Source organism: Strix aluco, chromosome 3 (assembly GCF_031877795.1).
Source record: "Strix aluco isolate bStrAlu1 chromosome 3, bStrAlu1.hap1, whole genome shotgun sequence".
Taxonomy (NCBI): domain Eukaryota; kingdom Metazoa; phylum Chordata; class Aves; order Strigiformes; family Strigidae; genus Strix; species Strix aluco.
This window is the reverse complement of record NC_133933.1, coordinates 23323790-23348177: the sequence shown is the minus strand read 5'-3', so window position 1 is coordinate 23348177 and position 24388 is coordinate 23323790. Positions and strand designations below refer to the sequence as shown.

Genomic DNA, 24388 nt, shown 5'->3' with positions numbered 1-24388 from the left:
TGGCAAGATAAAATAACAAATACGGTTCTACAAAGTTTGTGCAATTGGTAGTCCCTGGAGCAATCTTCATTAACTGCTCAGTTTCATGTCCCTTGAAGGACACCAAGCTTTTGCAATTTTTTGATTGAATGGACTTTAATTATCCAAAATTAAAACTTCAAAAGAGGTGTAAACACATCTGGAAGTGATCCTTATACATGATGGGAGTGTTTGAATTGATATATGGACTGGATTTGTCTCTGCGGGACAGTTCTTTCTGGATGGCCATGTTTAATTCAGGAGAAAGAAATTTTGTGTCTCAAAAGCATGTGGGGTAGGGTGAGACTGGGGACTCGCTTTTTCCTGAGTTCGTGTGTGCCAGGTGCTGCTCTGAGGCGGGCTCTGAAGTTGACAGCTGATGTTCTGCTCTAAAAATGCTAAAGCTTACTGATATGGTAAGGTAGAGCTGTAACCAAAAGTACTAGATGACCTCGGGTAACCATCTGGACAATGTAATTATTGGGAAAGAGGAGGAATTTGCAGGCAAAAGGAGAGTCAAGAAATCAGTGATTTCTCCTGTGGTCTGTTGTTGGATCAGCTGGGAGAGTCTGGTGGAAATTTCTGTATATGTAGACCTGGAAAACTCTTCTTCCTTGTCCTCTCTGCCACAGAAGCAGGTGGGAACTGGAAGTGAAATAATGGGAACCTTAATTTAGCCCTGCAGTAGTGCAGTTTCTGCTTTCTAATAATTTAAGAAGGAACCTTGATTTTTCTTATAAGATTCTAGAGTAAATGAAGATCAAACCCATCAGTGTTGGGTGGAAAGCTGTAATATCAAAGCTGTAATATCAATTTCAACAAATTAATTTGAAGCAATATTTTGAAGTAATAGAATTAGTTGGATGGTTTAGTCACTTATAAAGGGCCTAGCCCAGACACTATAGAAATAGGAGTGTGGATTTATTGTCTCTATTCCTGTGTTACTGCTGATTCACATGATCGAAGAGTTCCTCTTAGTGTCAGCTTTCCTGTCTATAAAACTGCAAGTAACCACATTACAGGGTGTTGTGCAAATGTTAATTAATGTTCATTAGATTATTTAGCTCTTGGTAACATAGCAACATGAAGTTATTACATGGAAAAATAATAGTATGCAGCCCAGTACTAGCCCTGTGCAAGAATGAATGAATATACCTGTTAAAGTTTTTAAAGCATAGATTCAATCAGATCAGTCTTAAACATTGGGTAGACTTAAAGGAATTCTGGTATTTCCTACAGGCGCTTCTCAAATCATTAATATGCACAGTGAAGATGTAAAATTTCAGATTTGAATTATAAATTTGATTTTAAGTCCTAAATAATTGACTTTGTGATCTTAATTGGAAAGGTATGGGATACATAGGGTCAAGTTTATAGTTCTCCTGGGGATGTATATCCTACAAAAACCCATATGAAAATAACAATTGATGGCTTGTAGAAAGGAGATTCTGTATGTGGGGTTTTAGGATTTTTTTATTAAGCAGTTCAGTTGACCAAAACTACACTTTGTAGTGCTACGATAAGATGCTTCCTCTGTCATGATACACTTTTACAGCTTTGTCCAGGTATAGTTTTGAAGTCACTGCTGGAGTTGTCTTATGTGCATCAGCAACATCTCGAATGTAACACAATAAATACACAGAAACATTTGCATTCTCTGTTATATTGCAGTTCTTTTTGGTGACTTTTGTGCCCTATTATTCTTGCAACGTTTTCTTTGGCAAAGTGTCAACATTTTTGTATATGCTTTTTCATCTGTAAGGTATAATTTTTGGTCTGTACCTGACAGGTAAATTGAGTTTGTCAGATGGTTTTAAGTTTACTGTTCATATTCTATTAACTTCAGAGCCACACTAGGAGGATACAACAGGATTATATTGTGAATGGGACATCTCCTTTGGTTTGCCAATTTATAAACAGTTCCTGGGTAATTATAAACACTTGTATAAACTTTCCAGAATGACGACATTGACAGTGTACCATTGAGTCATTTGAGGCATCCTACAATATGAATGAGTCAGAGCATAAATCTTATTTGCTTTGTTTCTGGTATACTCTTTGAAGCATTGGTCTGTGGCATGTGTAGTTTCCCGTGTCTGATTTCACAGTTCCTTTGCCATGTCTCTCAGGTAGGTTTTGTCATTGTGGGATGCATAACTTACTTTGGAAGAAGAATGTGATATTTCCAAATGTTAGTTTCTCTTTGCATGTCCAGTTAGGCTCTGGAGCATTTTTCCATTCCAGTGGATGATGAGGTGACACTTCAGTCCCCTGCTTTCCAGCAGCAAGGTAGCTAGCTTGGTTCATTGAGACTCTCTACCTCTCCGTCAATATTGAACTTGGGCCATCCTCACAGTCCACATACCGCATGTTAGTTACAACAAAGTGTAGTTGGTTGTGGAGGGTTTGCCATGAGCAAAGCATAGCTTTCATTTCAGGATTTGGTCAATACTAATATTTGCTTGACTAGGAAATAGTTAGCCTGGAATTCTTTAATGTGCCTGAAGATTTTGTAATATTGATAACAAATTGATTATGGAGGTACTATTAATCAAAAGCAATGGGGCATGTCCTGCCCCCCTGCACTATTCTATTGTTCTGGTATCACTTAGATGGTTTAAATAAAGTCCATGCCTTCCTGTAGGTGCTGCCTTACTCCTCAACAGGATGGGGCCCTTGTTTGAAGGAGGTGGAAATAGGTGTGGCAGACTTAAATGATGCCCAAGAGAGACACAGAAAGGAGTTGTCCACGAATTCAAACAAGAAGAAATTTCTGTGCTCTTGGAACTCCCACTGCACTGGTTTAACTGATGCATCATGTCATATGGGGTGGGACAGAAGGGGAAGCTGTAGCTGGTAAAGGAGTTCTTTATATGAAGAAATTGTTGAGGGCTAGAGAAATCACAGCTAGGTCTAAATTGCTCTTCTCCAAGAATTGCATGCATACTGGAAAAGTTACAGAGGCTAGGCAAAGCAGGTATGGATGCTTCATTTTGGGGCTTCCTGTCTAGCAGAGCAGGGACCTCAGACATGGAGTTCATGTAGGTGGTGAATGAATTACAAAAGTGAGAGTACATGGCTTTCATCTGTAGGATGCTTAAGCTGGAGGAAGCCATCTGGCTTGATCCTAGAATGCACCAACACTGCTGCAAGGAGGAGAACCCACTGCTCCACACCAAGCAGCCAGCCACTGACCATCCCACTTGGCAGATGGTGACCTTTTGTGCAACCAAGTTTCCTCTCCATTGAGGTCAGAAATAAGAAGGGAGATGCAGAGGAGCACTATGTAACGAAGGATGGAGGCCCACACTGCCTTCACTCTCAAGGAAGTCAAGGAGGGTAATGATACAAGACTTTGTTCTAATGGGGCCTGGGGTGTTATTCTGCCAGATGGACATACCTGTGGGTTCTTCATCCTGATGATTGTGTTCTCAGCCAGTTTCCTGGGTTTCTAAGCTGCTTAGGAAATACTACAGGGCTCAAAATTAGGGTGGAAGTGTTCAGGTAAATCTTCCAAGCTGAGCATAGAGGTCTAGATGGGGAATGCTTAGCTGTGTCAGATGACTGAGGGCTCTGACTTGTTTTGTTATGGGAAAAAGTACTGTGAGGGTGGCAACAGAAAGACTTCAACTGGTTGAGGAGAAAAGCACAGACACAAATGAGGGCTTAAACTAGTTTTTCTGGATGCTGAAGACCAAGAGTCACAAGAAGAGAACAGTAAATTAATCAGAGGATGGGAAATGGTGATAACGTGTTACAGGTCCACTTTGCACCAAATGGAAGAAGCTGGTTATGCTTTTTTTGGAACTAGGAAGCTATTGGGACTGAAGTTACCAGCTGGTGGGAAAAAAGTGCAGAGAATCTGTTAAAATCCTGGCTGTATTAGAGGCACTTCTTATTTCAAAAGGGGGTAAAACTGTTATGGAGTATGTACTTAGGTTTGATTTCCTCCATGGAAGAGGAATCAGCTGACAATAAAAGAATGAAAGGTAATTCTGGTGAATGTAGTCATGAAACATTCACTGAAGACAGCTCAGTGTCATAGGAACAGGAGGGAGGGAAAACAGCAGAATCAGATGTCTGAATAAGATACTAAATGTATATATCTGATTACTTAGATATTGATACTCAGGTGTCTACTTGTTATTTAAATGTGCTGATCAAAGAGCTGCTTCTGCAGTCCATCTTGGGTTTAGAACCATGTACACTTCTTGTATGTCCACAACAGGCTTGAATGCCTGAGGCACACTTGCTCACAATGTGGTTTTAGTCTATCTGGGCAGGTTTTAGCTTCTGTTAAACTGCCGTAAGGATCCCCAGCAGTAATTGAAATGGAAAGGAAACTTCTGTTCATGAAGTGTGAACAATGAGATGCACCAGCAAAAAAACCCCACAACCCCTTAATGAGCACAAGTTTTGAAAAAGTCAAATAGACTCATAGAATGGTTTGGGTTGGAAGGGACCTTAAAGATCATCCAGTTGCAACCCCCCTGCCATGGGCAGGGACACCTTCCACTAGACCAGGTTGCTCAAAGCCCTGTCCAACCTGGCCTTGAACACTTTCAGGGAGGACATTGGTTTTTTTTTTAGCATGGTCCTTATGAAACACAGCCAAGGAGAAGGAAATGAAATGGAGGCATTCAAGCAATGTGTCAGGCTGTATGAAAGGAGCAGTAAGCCAACCTTAAGTCAGTAAGCTGCAGAGCAGAAGTAGGCAACTGAGCAGAGGACAAATTTAAGGAAGAGGAATATGCCATCACCTTTCTGTACAAACAGTCTAGATCAGAAAGGTAATCAACCTTCTTCTGACAGCATGGTTGGAATTTGAGGCATCAGTGATCTGCTGTGGAGTGTGATTCTGCAGGCTAGCAAGTAGCAGATGTGGTGTGGAGAGACTGAAATACATGGCATGTGTCCTGAATCAATCTGGATTTTCAGAATTCATAATAATCAGTGGAGATCCACAAGACTTAGGGATAGATATTGTAGTGGGATCCATTCAATGAACTTCTCTGGGGAATCACTGTTAAAGCATATTTATGATTATTCTGTTTGGAAACTTTGAAGGAGCTTCTGAAGTCCCAGTCCTGGATGAATCAAAGGTAATGGAGATTCAGAGTAGAAACTCTCAGCTGGAAGGGCTAAGAGTCATGGTCTTAAGACAATGATTATGGAGAAGTAAGACTAAGAGCTGAAGGAAATGAGGAATGACAAGAAGGAAACTTTAAGATCCATCTGTTTCAGCCTTTCCCTTCTTGCACCTATAAGTTCTGTGGAGCTGGATGTGAAACTCAAAATACGTAGTCATAATGATAGATGAGATGTCTGGCTGTGTGAACACTGTGACCCCTGCTGGACTTAGTCTGTGGATGTATTTGTACAGGCAGTCCCCTGTTGAACTTGGGTATATTCGACTCAGCAGAGTGTGAGACTGGCTCCAAGAGCCCTGTAAGATCAGCTTCCTTCTTGTGGAACTGCTTGGCCCAGGCTGAATGTCATGCTACCTGAGAGAAGGCTTGTAATATACAGACTATGACATCAAATAAGTGTCCTCTGACATCACAGTGGAAAAAGGCTCTAAACCTCTTTTTACATTATCACTCCCTTGGTACATTTTCATCAGAGCATTGTCATATTTTCTGAGAATGTTGTCTGCCTGTGCTTTTCCAAGTATGGGTTTTGCCCTGTTAAAGATGGTGTCACATGGAGTGAGTTCTCCTTTCCCTTGATGAAAGGGAGTTCCAATACATTGCCATAACTTGTCAACCAGCTCTTCATTCTGACTCACTCTTGTAACTCAGAGATGTTTATTTAAAATGGTGTGTGAGGTGTGCGATAAACAGCTGAGCAGTTTAATAATTCCGGAGTGTGCAGTGATCTTGAGACATCCTTTATATGGAAAGGCTAGAAGAAAAATGCTGAATTTGATCTTGATTTTTTCATTGGGAGTCAGTGAAGAGGATTATAATGTCTCACCAAGCAATGGTGATAAGAGTTTTCCTTCTCCAGGCAAGGAAATTAATGCTATCAATTGTATGATGATTGAGTAGTTGTAATTATTCAGTAACAATTGTTTGGAAACTTTCTGCATTGTGGAGAGCACTTGCAGAAGTTTGCATTATCAATACATCAGAAACGATGTGCTGGAATGATTTGTGAAGACTTTTTAAAAATCAAAAGCCTACAGGCAAACTGTCATCTTCTTGCCAGAACATAAATTGAAAGGAGGAAGAAAAACCAAGGTTAAATGCGTTGTTTATCTTGATTACCAGATTTCAGATCCCTTTCAGCTTTTACAATGGAATAAATAGAATAAACAACTATTTTTGTGCTGTCTTTTTTGTGCTGAAGTTCAGCATTAGTAATGCTGTATGAGAGAATCTTAATGAGTATTTTTAAAAATGTTTTACTTTTCCAGCTTAGGAGTTCCATATTTTAAATGAGATTTAGCTTATGTTATGTCTGTTTTTCCATCTTAGGTATAAAAACTGAAAGAGGTGTATTCTGGGTGTCCCAACGTAACATGTCTCAATTGCATAAATGGATTTTGTAATCTTTTGCCCTGTTGCTTGCACAATGTGGATTGAGTTAATTATTTATAGCTTGTCAGGGCAGCTGTTGAAGTGTCCTATGCAATGCAGGAGAAGTTGAATCTGATAGGAAGCCATCCTAATGTGCCTTGTCAGTCTGGGCAGGGCCAGAAGACTTTTTAACCAATAGATGAAATAATGTAGAGATCTTTTTTCCAGAGAAACAAATGTGTTTTATTTGTATGATAAAATAATTTTCCTGTACTTATATATTTTTTTTTAAATTTCTTTAGAAGTGTGTCTGTTCTTCTCTTTCTCTAGCTATTGGCTTTTTTCAGCTTTTGATGGTTAGCTTGTCTACATGTCTATCTCATGGCCCTTCTAGAAACAGCAGGTGCTGCCAGACTGCTCAGTTCAGACCATGTCAAGCTGTGAAGAGTAGCTGGTAGATGGCATGGCACAGGCTGAGGGAAGGACAGGGAGATCCACTAAGACTCAATAAAGTGTATATACTTGCTCACCATTATAATTTATATAAGCAGTGGGATGTCTGATTTATTTTTTTTTCAGGTCCTCTTTCTTCTTTGAATGTCTGCTTATGAGAGGGTTTGCTGCACTTAAGCTGTTCTCCACAAAGTCTTAGCATGGAGGAGCTGCCATCAGTGGACAGTAAGCCCTATCCCACTGCTGGGGTCCTTCTGAGGGCTGTGGAGTGATGACCAGTGCAGGGCAGGCAAGAGGATTACCCTGCTGGTGTGCCGCTGGCCATCCCTGCCTGCCCTTGCTGGGCACAGGGCCCAGGCACTGGCTGCCAGGCCCTTGACCTTTCCTGCAGGCCTGCCGCTGACCTCTCCAGCTGACCAGCTCTGGGATCCGCTCCCTCTTCTCACCCAATAGGGGCCTGCTTTTTTGTTAAATTGCTGCTGAGTCAGGCTTTCACAGATCAGCAGACCCTGACCATGAAATTTCTTAAATTTTTTTTTCCTTTAGTGTATCCTGAACACTTTGTCATCTTTCTGCACGCAAACTTCCTCTGACGTCAGTGTAGGTAAGGGATCAGGGACAATTATGTTTTTTCTTACAAGAAATGCTGACATGAACACTGGTCAGGTTAGGAGACCTGAGAAACTTGAAGCGTGGGAAAAATATCTCAAAATCAAAGATGTCGTTAATGGTGCCCCAAAACTGGTGGGTACTCAATTTTACTATATGTATTTTTTTAATGTAAAAAGCATTTCTTGTGCTAAAGAGATTTTCTTGATATACAGGGAAGAGATGTGAGTAACTATAAACCATTCAGTTTGTATTTTAGGAGACTGCAACATTACTTGAGTTGCTGTACTCACCGCAGATCTTATTTGGATAAAGATATAATGGACATCTAGGAGTTGTGATAACAGAATATGCTTTGAACTCTCTAAACTCTCCTGCTCTTGGAAATTCACTGGATTATGCATTGCGGAATAAGCTGCTCTACAGTTGTTTCTTATTCCAGAAAACAAAGCAAAACCTTTCCAGGAAAATTGGTACTATTTGCGTTGTTCTTCAAGCTTATGTTGCTTTCATGCCTTTCAGGTCAGTGTGGGAAAACAGTCTAGTGTTTACTTTTGTTGTTCTTACTTTGACTTTGCATCCTTTTGCAGGGGCATTGGTGGTGGGAATTGTAAACAAAGAAAAGATATGTACATGTTATGCTTCAGTCAACAGGGTATAGATTCTGGGTTCAGATTCTAGTCTCAGTGAAAACAGTGGGTGGCTTCTCACTGTGTGGAATTATTCAGAAAGCATTTGATGTTTATTTAACTTCTCTCCCACTGAGTGTAGTTAGAAAGGATCTCAGCACTCTTGAAAATTTCACCCTTGGTATCATCACAGTTTGTCCTGCTGTTTGATCAGGTTATCTAACTTTTCTGTACTGCAATAATTTCTTTAAGATAAACTCAAACTAGCTTTTTCTATCCACATAGAAATGAGAAGTGTGATGTATAAAAAGCTGGCTTTCCAAGAATGTTCCATTGAAAGGATGGTTTTGTACACTTCAAATAATATAAGAGGTAGATACAAAATAACTGTCTTTTCTATGAGTATAAACAATATTTGACAAAAAAAGTGGGACCACTCAATGCATGACTCTAATAGATGGATCAAAATGGGGGTTTGAAGGCCAGCTTGGTTGAGGTCTGCCTCTCATAAAGGAAGAGGCAAGTATAAGAAATGGATCCTGCCTTCGAAGAATAGAATGTAGCTTCCAGAACAGAGTCTAGTGAAAACCTATCACCACTTTTTGCAGTTTCTAAAGTAATAATCATGTATCTAACTGCTACTCCTTGATCTTATGAGTGTTCTACTAGATTGTGGTTCTTCCCCTACTCTGTAGCTGCTTTGTCTACAGTGGAAGTGGTGGAGCAGAGACTGACTCTGTGCTCTGAACTGGCAAAGAGACGGACTGGGGCCTTGTTCTTGATCTTTGTTCACTGTCACAGTAAAAATGGCTCACAATTATAAACTTCCAGATTAGGGGATTAAATGTAAAAAGTAAAATCTTTGAATACATGCAAATATTGTCTGACCAATACAACAGATAAATTCACTAAAACAAAGATCTGAAAAAATTGCCTCTGCCATGCACAGTTGTGATATGGGATGATGTGATGATGGAAAAAAAAACTTGATTCAGATGACTGTTCAAGTTCCTTAGGATCTGGGTATTTGATATCAGTGGCTTGGTGTTGATGATGCTAGGATCCTGTCAGTTCTTGTGTTATTTTAGCTCTCAGTGCAGGTTGCTGTTTGTGTTTGTGCTTAATATTCTGTAAGACATGGAATATGCAGCAGGTTACACTAGTAACTGCCATCATAAAAATAATAGAAAAAGAACTAGGTCTTTCCTGAGGGCTCTTAGCCTATTTTTTTTCTTCAGAGGCTTTTCTTTTTGGATTGCAAGCTTTGTGGCACAGAAATGGGAATCTCTCTCTCTTATTGGAAGTATTCTATAGTGGTAATAAACTCAATAATATAGGACTGCTGCTGCAACTCTCCTGGGACAAAAAAATGTCAGAGCTGTTTTGTATGGAATCCAATTTAGGATTGGAACCATCATAGTCTTCAAAGGAGATGGATTTGAAATTCTGGATTTAATTCCACTGTGTTTTTATTTACATAGAATAGCTTATATTCTGTTCAAGGGAATAAAAGCTTTTTGTGTCTTTAATAAAGTGACTAATGTTGGCTACTCTGACCACTTGACTTCAGATGCTTTGTCTAGATCTGATTTATCTCCTGGAAGGATCACTGAAAAATCATTGCAAAGAAACCTTGGGTTTACTCAGCAGAAACCAGACAGAGGTATGATTGGACATTCCTGTATTGCTAGTAGTAGTGATAGCAGAGAGCAAAAACCAACTAGCAGTCTGTTATCAATTGCTACAGTCCCAACTTTGTTGACCATTAGGGCACAATTACCTTGTCCTGGGAAAAGCAGCTTTGGCAATTCCTATATGCACACATCTTTATACCTTATCTTACTCCTCCATCATTTTTCCCAAGTATTTTTCTAAGTGGCTTGATTAAAGCCCATCTTATCTTAATTTAACAAGGTTGTTAATCATGTTTACACCAAGATACATCGGCATGGTTGTCCTGAAAGTACAGGTATATCTGTACTTTAGTTAGGTGTCTGCATTAGTCATGCTGGATATTTTATTGCAACAGCCCTGTAAGTCATTTGTTGGTAAATATCTCAACCTCATTTTGCCTGCTTGAATTCTCCTAAGTAACCTCCTGCCATCCCATGAACACTATTGGCTTATCTTTTGTATTCAGATAGAAAAGAATATGGGATACAAAATAACAGCAAGGGGAAACCAGTCTTATTAAAGAAGGAAGCCACTTCAATTCAAAAGGGAGATGAAAACTGTTGTATTTGTCATCAGGTGGTACAAAGGGCAATCATGGTAAATGATGAGAAATATTTGGGATCTGTAAGTCCATCATGCAAATAAAGAAGTAGTGTAATGAAGGGAATACATTGATCTCTCTTAACTGGTTTCCAAGTGAATTCTTGAAAAGTGGAGATAACTTGTTCTTCATGAATTAGAAAGCTTCGGGAATGATGACAGTATAAGATTCTGTTCAGTGCATTCAAATGTCCATACTTAGGCATAAAGTCTACCACTGAAAGCAATGAGACTGACTAGGAGGTACATATGTTTGAAAATAATCCAGGTAATTAAGAATATCTCTTTTGAGTAGTTGGGGATTCATAGACATGTTTAAGAGGTACATCGTTCCAGGCTTTCTACATATAGTCAGCTTTCTTCCCTGTCTAATCTTAAAATAAATTTGGGAATATGAAGGCTTTTTTGTTTCAGGTTGAGACTAGGATATCAGTAGCGTGACTTAAGAAAACCTGTCTTTTGGACATGAGGTGGGATTGGAGGGGAAACACAGGACTTGAAGTAATTAAAGTTTCAACTTCTGTAATATATGCATAACATGTTATCCAGTTTGTAGGCTGGATTCCATTCAAGGTTAATTTTGAAAGCAGTTAATCTTTCTTGCATGCACTGCTTCTCTTGGAAGGGTATTCTTCAACTTTACTGCTATAATGTTTATGGCTTTTCTAATTTTCACCTTAAATGATTCATGTTGAGTTTATAGCAGTTGCTCTTGAGCCAGCACTGTCCATGATTTTCCAGGGGGGTGTTTTTTCCTGCCTGATCTGTATTGTCTGTTACTATTACTTAGTGGCAAATTATTTAGAATGAGTTTGTTTTGAAGAGAAATCAAGACAGTCTGGGGGATGCAAGCCGACATGATGGCTGTAATTTGAGACTGCTACCCTGTTTCAGTGATGATGATGGCATCTGCTCTCCTGCATTATACTGATAAGAAAACTCTTCTAAAATTCTCTGGGGGAGTGACTTGCCATACTTGTCCAGTCTAGATAAGTCTACTTTTGACAACTGTCAGTCATCTTAATGGTAGACGCTAGTTGGGAGCTAGAACAAAATCATAGTACAAGGTACTAAGATGTACAGGTCTCTGTTTAGGCAGGGTCTGTGAAGAGAGGCAGTCTTTTTCTTAGGCAAACAAGTAGCTGGAGAATGCTCACAAGCTTTTGGCATACAAATCCTTCCCAGACAGAACAGTCAAATATTAGGAAGTATTTTTTTTTGTTAATAGAAGCAGCTGTGGAAGATTTCTTGTCTTTTGAACAAACTGTCCATGAAAATACGGCATTTTAAAATGAGAAAGTGACTAGCAGTGATATACACAGGGCAGCTAGAGGAGTTCTGAAGATGCCCAGACAGGTTTAGGACAGTGTATTAAATAGAAACTTAAATCATATAGCTGGTATCAGAGTTCTGACAAGGAGCCATATGGTAGACTGCATCTGGTGTATAGACAAAGAGAATACTAGATTTAATGATCTCCTGAGCAAAATTCATCCATACCTTCACAGAGGCAGAAGAAAATGAGACAAGTAGACCTCTGTGTAGACTGTCTCTTGTGAAGAAAAGGAGTGGAAAAGTAGCCATATGTTACGCAAGCTAGGTATGGGAACTAGCTTTTACTTATTTAGACTGGCCCGGAAGCTCCTACTTGCCTGCTCAGGGATCTTGGAATATCAGGGTATTATTTGATGCCAGAGAGGAGGTGCTTTAGCAGCTGTTCAGAAGAATGAAGAGCTCTAAATGGTTGCTGCAGCTCTCACCTCCCCTTTTCTCCTTGAAACACCCACTGGAGACAATGCTTCCACCTGGGACAAAGACAGCAGCCAGTCTCTGAAAGGAGACTGCTTCCTTCTGGAGCATCCTGGCACATCTATAATGACTAAATATAAAAGATACTGCTACAATGTCAGCTGATGAAGGGAAAGGCAGGCCAAGAAGAAAGATGAAAATACCTTACTGGTTTTATAGAGTTAGATTGTCAGGACAGGTGTCTGAAGAGTCTCTCATGATACCCTGGAAACAAGTAAAGGACAACTGATAGGTGTCAAGTTAGCTGCTGCTGAAGACAATGCTTCTGAAGACAAGAAACACATATTAAAGAGCCTGCTTGAAAAGAAGTTGCTTGTCTGGTCGGATATCTGAAACATCCTTTGTTTGGCCCACTGGAGCTAGGTAATGAAACAAAAACTGTAAATGAATTGGAAGAAATATCGTGCTTTGCTCATTTTCCTGAAGACTAGTGACAACCAGTACTTTTCAACAGAAAGCAGGATTAACTAACTTTGTTCATTTCTTCTTGCTGTCAGAGGAAGCCAGGTGGTAGGACTAGGAAAAGAACTATAATTAAACTCCGCCCATCTTCAAATGCAGGTGAAAAGATCATAATTCATTAAATGAATCCATACAATTGGACAATATTCATACAGTTATAAGCTGAACACTGAATGATTAGTGATTCATGAAAAATGAGCCAGTATCCACTCACAAACCTCAGTGAGGAGATCCAATTTATATTTGCTTTGTGACCATGGTCTTTTTCAAACCTATACCTGTAACCAGAAAGGAGTTTAGACACCTCATGCAAAAGTGCATGAAATCTCGGATTTTTTTACTCTGATAAATGCCTTTGGAAAAAATAAGCAATACCTTACTTTCATACACATATGGCAATTTTATGGATTTTTTTGTTGCTGTTATTACAAAGTAGTAACTTTACTGCCTCCATTATGATCCTGAAGAGATTCCATTTCTTTGAGATCTTTTGGGAGACTTTGCTAGTAGCATATGAACGTCCCCATACAGTCAGGTAAAAAGTCCACTTACTTCAGGAGCCTGTCTTCAACAGTGGCCAATAGGTGATGCCAAGGAGAACAGACATCCTCGGGTAACACTTTCTGCCTTCACATTCGCAGTCTGTAATCAATACTGTCTGATTTTTTTTTTAAACTTATACAGAGAACACTTACAACAAAGCAACACAGCCACCAATAGTTTATGCTCTGAAAAGGAATCTTTAAGTAGTAAGGTATTGTGTGCAAAGCCCTAACTAACCTGGTATGCCCTTGTTGTGGTTTGAGCTCAGAGGGTGACTGAACACCATGCAGCTGCTCACTCTGCCTTTCCCCCTCAGGAATGGGAAGGAAAAAATGAAGTAAAAGACTTGGGAATCAAAATAAGGATAGGGAGGGGTGTCTCACCCATTATGGTCATGGGCAAAAGACAGGCTCATTAGGGGAAGAAAAAGAACATAAACTTAATTCAGACACTAACAGCAACACTACTTAACAGAGTAGGACAGTGAGAAGCATTACCACATCTTAAAAATGTATTGTGCCCCCACCTCTCCCTTCTTCCTGGGCTCAGCTTTGCTCCTTGACTTCACTACTTGCTGCAGTGCAGGGGGCAGGGAGTGGGGAGGAGGACTCCGTGCATTCTTCCCCTGTTCCAGCATGGGGTCCCTCTCACAGGAGGCAGTACTCCATGAACTTTCTCTTATGTGAGTCCTTCCAACAGGCTGCAGGTCTTCCTAAGGTGCTGTGGTGTAGGTCCCTCCCTTGTGTTGCAGTCCTCCTAGCGGGGGCTTCTTTCCACAGAGTCCTGGCCTTCTTTGGGCACAGCCACCTGCTCCAGCGTGGGGTCCTCCACAGGCTGCAGGTGGTCTTCTGCTCCTCCAGTGACCTCCATGGGTGGCAGGGGGGTGGCCCTGCCATCTCACCACGGGCTGCAGTGGGGTCTCCGCTCCAGCACACCTCCCTGCCTCCTCCTCCTTTCTTCCACTGACCTCAGGGTTCCCATAGGTGTCCTCCTCGCAGCTTCTCCTCACAACTCTTCCTCCTCCCAGGTTCCCCTTCTTAAATACGTTATCACAGAGGCACAGTCACTGTTGCTAATTGGCTCTGCCTTGGCCAGAGGTGGGTCTGACTTGGAGCCAGGGGAGCTCCAAGAAGCTTCTCACAGGGGTCACTGCTGTAGCCCCCTCCCCCACTACCAAAAACCCCACCACACACACAAACACAGCACAGCCCTCATAGCTGACTCTGATTTCAGCCAGTGGAGACCTCCTGAGATCCCTGAAAAGAGTGCCAGTGCATGCTCCCAGAAAGGATAACCCTGCCAACTGAAGAGCGATCTCCAGATCTAAAGCAAACAAGTGGTTTCCACTTCAGCTGAAAGATGCTGTCCACATGTTTTGGCAACAGTGGATTCTTCATAAATTTGTAGAAATAGTATAGCTATGAGAGAGGGGCAGCAGGTACACAGAGTTAATATGAAAACACTGGAGGCTTGATACATGGGGTACTGCATTAAAGCAGTGACTTGGGACTGTGTTTTCTTTACTATCTACTTCACCAAACTGCTCCTCATAAATCCCGCCACAGAATCCTCTTCAGAGCTGCCTGTACTTTCTTCCTTCCCATTTCCTGCAAGAGGAACATGAGAACAAAGCAGCAAAGCTCACCATTTTTTGTTTTAAACCTTTTCTTTTATTACTTCCAGCATTGGTTTATTGTTGTTCTTCCATGCATTTACCTAATTCTGGCAGTAAACTCCTTAGTCAGGGATGGTGTTTCTGTAAATTTCACTGTATTTATTGAGCTACATGTATGATCATCTGCAGAACAGATTATCATTATGATTGCAACAGCCAGGTCTGCAGGATTAACCAGTCAGAATGAGAAAAGCCAGCTGCCTTTTTTTTTTTTTTTTTTTTTATTCTTGACTAATATCAACTGCTTTCTGAGCTCTTTAATAAGTGAGCGAGACTGCAGGGAATTTTAAACTTCTAAAATGTACTAAAATCTCTGAGTTGTGAATGGGCGAAAGGATGATTTCTAAAATGGGAGACCTGCTAGACTTTAACTTGCCGATAAGTCAAAATACTTTGTCTCGTAACCAATTTGTGTTGGTTTGACAAGAGTTTTTAATTTCAGCTCACTTAGGGGAGTTTTATGCTAATGCAGATGTTCTTCTGTTATAGAGTTTTAGTGAGAGTTGGGTTTGGTTTTTTTTCACTTTCTTGTCTGTCATTTCTGGTAATCCTCTGTTCTGTTTGGCGTGGGATTTCCCAAAAATGGCTAAGAGACTTCATTAACACAAGCTGTCATGCTCCAGTTATTTAAGAGGATTTGGAAAATTCCTGTTCTAGGTGTCTTGGTTGTCTGCCTGTGAAATGGGTATAGTAATAGACTATCCCATCAGGGCAGTGAGAGAATGAATGAATTTGTTATTATTTTGGGATCAGTGACCCTACTGAGGTGAAGTCTGAAGTTTTGTGTTTCTATGTAATCTACATATAGAGGTTACCATTATGGATGTATTTATTTTTATGTTATGTATATAGTACTTTGATGGGTCAAAAATAAACATTATGGTGGAATATCATAAGATGGTGTTTACTGATTTAGCAGAAAGGGATAGTTTAGCCATAAGGTTATCACCAAGGCTAGGCAAAAATTTGAGCATGGGATTCCTTAAAAAAGAGATGACATGATTACAAGTGTTCTTTAAACTGAAGAACAACATCATGCATTATGGAAAAGACGGATTAGGAAATTAAGCATGTTTGATTTTGGTGTTAATACTGTAATGGCTAGTTGCTTTAAGATTGCTGTAACGTGTTACCTGTGGTTATGAGTAATAATTGTTATTTTAAATATTACAAAACTATTTATGAGTACTAAGCTTGTGTACACTAATTTTGAGATTGATGCTTGCTACGTGAGGCTAGTGACTCTGTAAATCTGCGCATAGATATAAAGCAACAGAGCTGAAGCTTTCTTGGAGAAAAGTGTCATTTTTCTAATACTCCTATATTACAAAGTGGGAGGTGCCAGACAATAGGTGTCAGCACTGGTTCAGCTATGCACAACTTCACTGCAAATGGAGATTAAGGCAGCTGGTGTTAAGCACAAGTTTGCTGTGAGCTATACTCTCAGCAAACTGAATGCCTGTAAAGAAGTGCTGAGACAACGTTTGACACTTGGTATAAAATAGCTTTTCTAGAGGATAGACTGGACAATACAATGCATTAGTCAGAAGATAAAAGCTGGTAAAAATAATGTATATATTGTATTCACTCTGACATATTTCCAAAATACTGAAGGAAAGACTTTTTCTGAAAACAGTAGTTTAATTAGGTTTTGTTGTCTTGTGAATTGAGGGAGACTGATGTAGTGCTTTCCCAGGGATTTTAAGAAAACCAAAAAAACTAACTGAAACTATTCAGTCTGGTACACTGAAGAAGGAAAGCGAAGTCACAAAAATCAGAATGGAGCAGACAGGATTAAATACAGTGCTAGGAAACTTCCATGAGACTTTGGAATTGTTTTGTTTTTTGGAGGAATTTTAAACTGGAACTAGGGATTTAGATATCTTGTTCACGAAACCAACGCATGTCGTATCTAGGGGTCTGTGAACAATTCTGCAACAACTTTGGAAGAAAAACCAGGAAGACTTAATGCAAAATGTACAGTTGTGTAATGGAGAAACCTGAAGAAACCACCACCAAGGAAATGGAAGACAAAAAATTCTTCAAAGAATTGACTTTCCTCTATGTTTCACTGGCAACATGCAGCTAGGATCCAGGATGTGAGGATTAAGGTGAAAAAAGGTAAGCCTAAATGCTTTAAGAGCTGTAAAACATTGTGGTTTTAGCCCAGCACCGATTTTGTCAGTTCTCTAGAACTGCTTTTATCTGGACAAATACATATCTGTTTAAATTATGTCCTTGCAGGTGGAGGGTACTGTAGCTTTAAAACTGTAAGGAAAAATAGTGAAATAGTCTTGCAGTCAGTGTACTAGCTGATGTGCATGTATGGAGGAGTTTTTAAATAAGCAGGTGCTCTCATTAGAGACCTCTGCATGGTGCATGCCAGGTGGATGGCTGTGCACAGAGCAAGGGAAACAGAGGTTTTTCTTGTCAATAACTCGGTGAGGGATAGTTGGGAGAACCTCCCCCAACCCCGGAGTTTGCGTTGTATTGCAAAATACTGTGAATTCCTGGCAGCCGTTGCCGTGGCACACTCTGAGTGCCCCAAGCCTGGCAGTATAATCTAAAGGGAATGCAGTTGAATTGTGATGTATTGCTATATAAAAGGGGGCGGGTCACTCTGCTCGTTCCAGCTCCTTTTCTGTCATTACCGCTGCAGAAGCACCAACCAAATGCAGCTGGCACGCCTCTTCGTTGGCTCTTATATAATATGGGGTTTCACAGGGCACTGATGTAGAAATAAAGTCAAACATTCTTGAGGCAGACTCATATTACTTGTCGTATTGCTGGTGCTCACTTCGCTGTAGGGCTGCTCTCGGAAGGGTGATCTGTGGCCCTGTTTGAGTAAATTTTGGAAGGTGTGCAGGATGGCTCCAAACGAGACAGGGGATGAACTTGTTTTCTTTGTGAATGGTAAAAAGGTAAGGAAGATTCCAGCTTTCTGTCCAGCTTGCTTCTGGATTGTGACTTAATTACTTATTTTTCTAGTCATCTTCCTCCTCTGAAATTTTCTAATACCAGCACAATTGCCATGACTTTTAAATATTGAATTGTGAAGACTATTTATTGATTTGCTAAGTGGCTTTTTCTCTTCTTTGACTTTACCTTGCGAATTATTCAGAGTAACACTACTATATAATGTTCCTTTCACATTTTAGATTTGTTGGCAATAATTTACTGCAATTCTGAGGTAACTACTTTTAAATAAAGGTGCACTGACTTAATACAGGCATTTCTGCTAGAAATAATTTCAGTAATTGCAACAGATCTGAAAAATGTAACTCAAATGTAGGCATCCTTATATAATTCATATGTTCAGTAAGTAATTCTGATACTTGATTTTTAAAAGGGGTTTAAGTAAAAAGTATTTCCATTTAAGAAGCTAGAAAACTCTTTAAAATCAAAGCCCATTAACTGATACTGTTTCCTAGATCAACTGCTGACAATTACCCAAGAAGTGACTGTCTCACGGGAGGGTGGGGTTGTCCTTGCACATGCTAGACACCTTTGAACAGTTTGTCCCAGAGCCCCCTTTCACAGTTTGGACTTCCCCTGGCTAGCATTGCAGCCTTGACTCTTCAAAAAGCTTATAACAAGTCAAGGCTGACTCTTTTTTGAACTATGAACACCGTGTTAGTTTTGTTTCTGAGCTCAGCTCTGTGCTAATCTTCCACCACCTTCCCCTTGCCTAGATACTTGGGCAGGGAAACTTGTGCCAAAGCAGCTTCCAGCTGGGAAACTTAGGGAGGGGAGAGTGTTGCATACCCACTGTGCACTGTGAAGCTGAGAGTTTGTGGACCTTCCCTGTGCACTGCTGAGGGGTAAATCACATGCAGCACTAAGTTTGGGCTAGAGAATTAATTTTTAAATCACTTGAGGGATCACACAATATTGTTGGTTAAAAAACTCTGTGCCCTGCCCCACAGACTGGCACAGGATTACTATAAATTTTGCTTTTGTTGATTTTTGTGCTAATTTAATCAAGTGTAAATGTGGATAAGATTGTTGCTACAATTAGAATGTTTTAGTTATGAATTTGGATCCCAAACTGGATTGGCATTTGAACTTTCCAAGGTACTGGAGTATTTGATATAAAAGTTTTGCTTTATCTAAGTATCAGTAGTTAGGTGAAGAATGAAGTTTATCTAGTATGGATTATAAATTAGTCAAAGAGCTCTTGAATGTAACACTGATGTAGAACCCAGCCCTAGTTCTGAGGTTTTATAAAGGATGATGACTGAAGCTTTGCTCACACAAATCGGTAATGGTTTATATGTCAATGTTAATTGATATATCAGCCATTCAGTGTTTCTAGAGGAAGGTGAAAACTTGAAGCTCCAAGTTAATCATGACTAGCTAATTGAGTCTGGTAATCAAGATTGTGACGCAGTGGCACAGGATGATCTGTGAATTTAATCTGATGAATTTTCTGCTATGATGGGCGCAGGTGGTATATACCATTAGCTTGTCTTCTGCTCGCTCTGTGAAAGTTTTAGTGACTTCAGATCCCTCCTCTGTGATCCCCAATTTTTAGAGAGTGAACTGGGAGCTTTTTGAGTCTTGCAGTAGGAGGTTGCCATGAACATGTTGGGCAATCCAGACCCTGATACAGGCCAAGTGTACTGTCTTGTTTTCTTTTTCTGGTATGCTTTAATGAAAGAGAATTGTAGTTCTGGTGCCAGGTCAGCTGAGGTTCAAAACCAATATGCTACTCACGGTAGGTATGAAGGGTTTATAAACAAATTCCTCTATACATTTACAGCTGGTGCTTCAGTATTGGTTGGTGCCCAGGTATTACAGGAGCATTGCTCTGTGTAAATTGGTAGAAAAATCTCATCTTCCTGGAGGAGACTCTTGACTAACATATGAAAATATGTATTTGTCAAAGCAAAAGAGAAGAGAGTGAGCTGCACAGAACTGGTTCTGTGGGACTCTTATGCATGTGGGGTGAGGTAGAGAAGGGGAGAAAGAGCAGCCTAGACCCTGAAGGCTAGCAGCAGAAGACAACCCATTCCTTTTGTGTCTGCTGTTTGTTCTTGCTATGTTCTGGAGCTAGCAAACATGCTGTGAATGGCATTGCCTCTGTGCATTTCTGCAATTTTTATGGAACTGCAGTTCCTGTTTACAAAAGCCACATCTTGGAGCTGACCTTGTGCATGTGTAAAGGAGTTTATTGCAGTGTGATCTTGGCAGTTGTTGGCTGAAAAAAAACCCCACCAGGGAACGATTAATACTACCAATGGTATCATCTCATGGCATATGTCAAGGCTGTCTTGGAGCATCCTTCTCTGCTGGCTCATGGAACTGGCAGTGCTAGCAAAGGAGCGCGTTCCATTTGATCAGAGAGGAGATGGCTTCCTGGGTTATGTGCTACCCAGAGCCTCCAGTGACATTTTTTTTCTATTCCCTTTTTGGGTGTGCTGCCAAAGTGGCTTGAGTTACACTCCCACCAAATGCAGGTTTAAGAGAGAATTGGACTCATGGGGCAATCTGATCTGTGGCAACAAATGTGGAGGTCGTTGGGACATTTCTGCACGAGAGGTTATGTGATGGAAGGTGTGGTGGGAAGTGCCTGGGCAATGCTGCTGAAACAGCAGGTAGCAAGTTAGGATATGGCTCCATCCATCTGGAGTCCGGACTAAATATTCCAGTCTGTTTGCTGCAAAGAATGTGATAGCATGGCCAGTGGGAAAGGTTACTGCTGTGTGAATTTGTGACAGCTTGACATTGCTAATGGGCTGCTGATATTCTGTCATAGTACAAAACTGCATGATAAGAGGTGGTTGATAAGATAGGGACTTACATGGCACCAAATCCTTCTCTATTGCCCTAGCCCAGTCTGCAATGCTGTCAAGAAAAAGTCTCCTGAGAACAGCTGAGCATACTTCACATTCAGGATTGTTTATTTTAAGCACCTGTTTACTTCACTGGGTATAAAACTTGGCACAAAACTAACACAAAGCTATCTTGATAGTCTGCCTGGACTGGAATGAAAAACAACACATACAATTTAAAGCTAATAGTGGCAATTTTGTTTTCCTCAGCTGACAAGTCTGTCTCATGCATATGTAGCATGTAATTTTAGTTCAAACATGTGGAGTCAATATTTCTATTTCTCCCCTGAATATTAGGAGGGGGTCTATGCTGGAAGCCACGTTAGACCTCTTCCAAAGCCTGTGGATATTTGATTGTAGATAGGACCAGTCAAAAGACAGGATTTTTTTGAGCTCTGAGGCCCTCTGGGTCCTACATAAACAGTGAATGACAAGTTTTCAGTGTGCTAGTTTAAAGCAGAACAAAATGTTCTCATGACCAATAGTGGATTTACATTGCGTGGTTATATTCAGTGTGTTCATCTGTGTTCTAATCCTTTTCCCTAGTAAATGAATTTGAAATCTCTCATTGACTTCAGGAATACACATTCACAGATTTTAAGGCCCTAGGGGACCTTTACCATTGACTAGTCTGACTTGCTGCATGGTGGTCTGGTTAAAACCTTTCACCTTCTCTTCTTGCAGCTAATTGAGTGACTAGGGACTAGTGATTGCATGGGAGCTTGTTGTTCAGAAAAGTATCTGTTTCTCATTTAAAGACCCTAGCTGATGGAAAGCTTAGCACGTTGTTTGGTAAATTAGGAAAGTTTCTGGTTTCTTTTCCTTTTTGTTCCTGTATTTACCTTGCTCAACTACTGTTTTTTTAAATTGAAAAATCCTTTCTTTAACTTTCTGGGAATGCTAATTTAAATATGATGCTTTATGTTGTAAAGGCAAAGTTACCTGACTTAGTCAAAGGCAGGTAGAGAAGACAGCAAACAAAATATTTGTTGAGATCCAAGTTTTGTACACGAAATCATGAGGAAGTGAGCTCAACACCTCTCTGGACCAGCTCATGGGCTGTAAGAGTGTAGGCTACTGCTTAGGAACTTGCTCAATGTAGTACTGAAAGCTTGAAGAACTGTAGGGCCAGACTGGGCTCCCTGCTGAGGTGATCTGAGTATTTAAGATTCCTAGAATCAGTAGACAAATAGATGTGTAATGCAAACACAGCAGTACAAAGCAAATTTGTTGGGAGTCATTTGACTGTCGGTGCCATCCTAACATTTCCAACAAAGTTTCTTTCTGCATTTGATTAATATTTAAGCTACCACATGCAGTAAAATTCACAGTTTTGAATTTCTCAAAATGCATCTAGAACATGACATTTTTTTAAAAAAAAACCCACAAAAACTCTAAAAAACAATAACTGAGCAAAAAGGAAATATTTCTTTAATTGCAGTATCTAAGTAGGCTGATCCTACTCCCACTGAAAGCAATGGATATAATTCAGTTTCCTTCTGTACAAGGACACTGGGGGAGGTGAGCAAGAATTGTTTTGATGGGTAAGATACTGAGCTGTGAATCATATTGTTCTGGGCATCAGACAAGAGAAGATATTATCCCCACCCACAGGGTTTTAAAATATTTTAAGAACAAATCACAGCAGGTGATTGTAACAAACCACTGGAAGAATGGAGGATAAAACCAGCATCAATGACAATGAAGAAAAGGCAGGAAGAGTAAAAAGTTCTTACTCTGTGGCCAGTAAGAGAGACTCATAAACAAGTATCCCCCCACCAGGAATCTGAGTGCAAATAAATGACTCTGTGCTCTCTGACATGTGTGATTTGGTTTAATCCAGAATGTCCTCTAGTGATCTCCGTCTGACCCCAAGCCTCTGCCAGCACTACAGATATACAGCTACAGTGGAGTAGCTTGAAGTGACTGAAGTAGGAATCAGGGCTATTGGTTTGAACAGGGTAAGAGTGTGACTTGTTCAGGACATGTTCTACTCCATAGTGGGAGCCACTTTCTGATGAAATTGAGCAAAGGTTTGACTTTGGGACTTAACACATGCTTAAGTACTTCACTAAAAATGTGTGGAGCCAAGTGGCTAAATGCTTTGCTGAATGAAGGCTTAGGCCTGTGTTTTATTTCTTACTTCCTGAAAAGGAGCCATTGGGCCAAACTTCTAATTGCTTGGTTTGAGTACATGGCCTGCTGATTGGGTTCTTTCAAGAAAACTTGTTGAGACATTTTCTTTGATCTAGGCATAGAGTAATCTCAATGACCTTTAACCATTTGGAAAACTATTCTGAAGCTTTTTCTCTGTGCTTGGCTGTCTTGGAAGCTGCTTTAGAAGGATTTGCAATGGCCATTGGCACAGGCCTGTGGAAGAAACTCAGCTTGACAGTAAGGGTATGCATTGCTGGGGAAGGCTCTTTGCCTGTGAAATGGCTGTGAAAGGCCTTTTGTCCATGGGACAGGCTTGTAGTGACAGGCATTTTTGAAATTATCTGCTCGTGCCTGTATGTTTACCAAACTACTGCAGAGGGATATATGTGCTTGATCTGAACCAACTCCTCATGAGAGAGCCACTGTATGCTCACTCTTGCTTCTATGCATCCAGAAGGTGAGGGAACAGGAGCACTCTGCTCTGAATAACAGCTATATGAGTTCTGCATGATTTACAGTAAGACATCCCCAAGATAGAAGAATCTCTAGATTATCTCTAATGCAGGAATGAGATGTGCAAAAAATGACCAGTTGTGTTTTGTAGCAAGCAACTTTACTGGACAGTTTTAAAAACGTGGACTCAAATAGGAAGTATGAACCTTGTCTCTTTAGAATAACCCTGTCACGTGTTAAAGGCATAAAATTGAAGCAGTACAGAGGTTGTGAAGGTTTCTTATCAGTAAGAAAAAAGGCTTACACAGATGACCTCTGTTTCAATTTGTCCTTCAAACCGTGAGTGATTAATTTAAATAAACTGTAACTATTGTACTTAGGACTTGCACAGTGTAAGAGCCAAGAACACATGATTACATTCTGGCACACAGTGAATTTGGAAAAGTTTCTTGACACTATTAATAACAGAGAAAGGGGAAGACAAGCTCTACGGCCATTTTGAGGCAAGGGCAGAACTTTGTTTTCTGACCATTGGGCAGAGGTTGAAGTAAAATTTAATGTTATGTCTAATAGATAACTGTTAATAATGTTGTTCACTCACAGGATGGAGCTGACTCAAAATGTGCAGAGCAAGTTTCTCCTTGGTTGGAATTTCGCATTCCCACATTTAGGATGGCTACTAATGTAACACTCATTAATTTAACCTTAGCACAGAAGGAGGAGGAACTTCAAGATGATTGGTACTTCCTGTCTGCTCTGCAGCACCTGTATTGGTCGTGTTAGGGTTTCCAATGTTGTGGGTTTTTTCTCTACAAAGTCTGTTACTGATGCCGTTTCTGTCATTCTGTTTATCTGCTCATTTTCTCTCTCTTTTCTAGTAGTAAGAAGGAGAAGGGACAGAGGTCAGTTATGCATGGCCAATAAAGATGAGACGCAATTTGGGGAGATGTC

At 40.3% G+C, this 24388-nt stretch overlaps 1 protein-coding gene across 2 annotated transcripts in view; it reads left to right on the top strand.

Annotated features, from left to right (window-relative positions):
• The first annotated feature begins 17736 nt into the window (after positions 1-17736).
• Positions 17737-24388, top strand: part of XDH (xanthine dehydrogenase) — a 54044-nt gene continuing 47392 nt past the window's right edge. The window contains exon 1 of one of the 2 annotated variants that reach the window (XM_074817747.1): positions 17737-17914. In XM_074817747.1, coding sequence (XP_074673848.1) covers positions 17861-17914 — 54 coding nt within the window. In that variant the 5' untranslated portion in view covers positions 17737-17860. Of the gene's footprint in view, positions 17915-18958; positions 19068-24388 lie in introns of those variants that run through there. The other variant, XM_074817746.1, reaches the window with a different exon arrangement.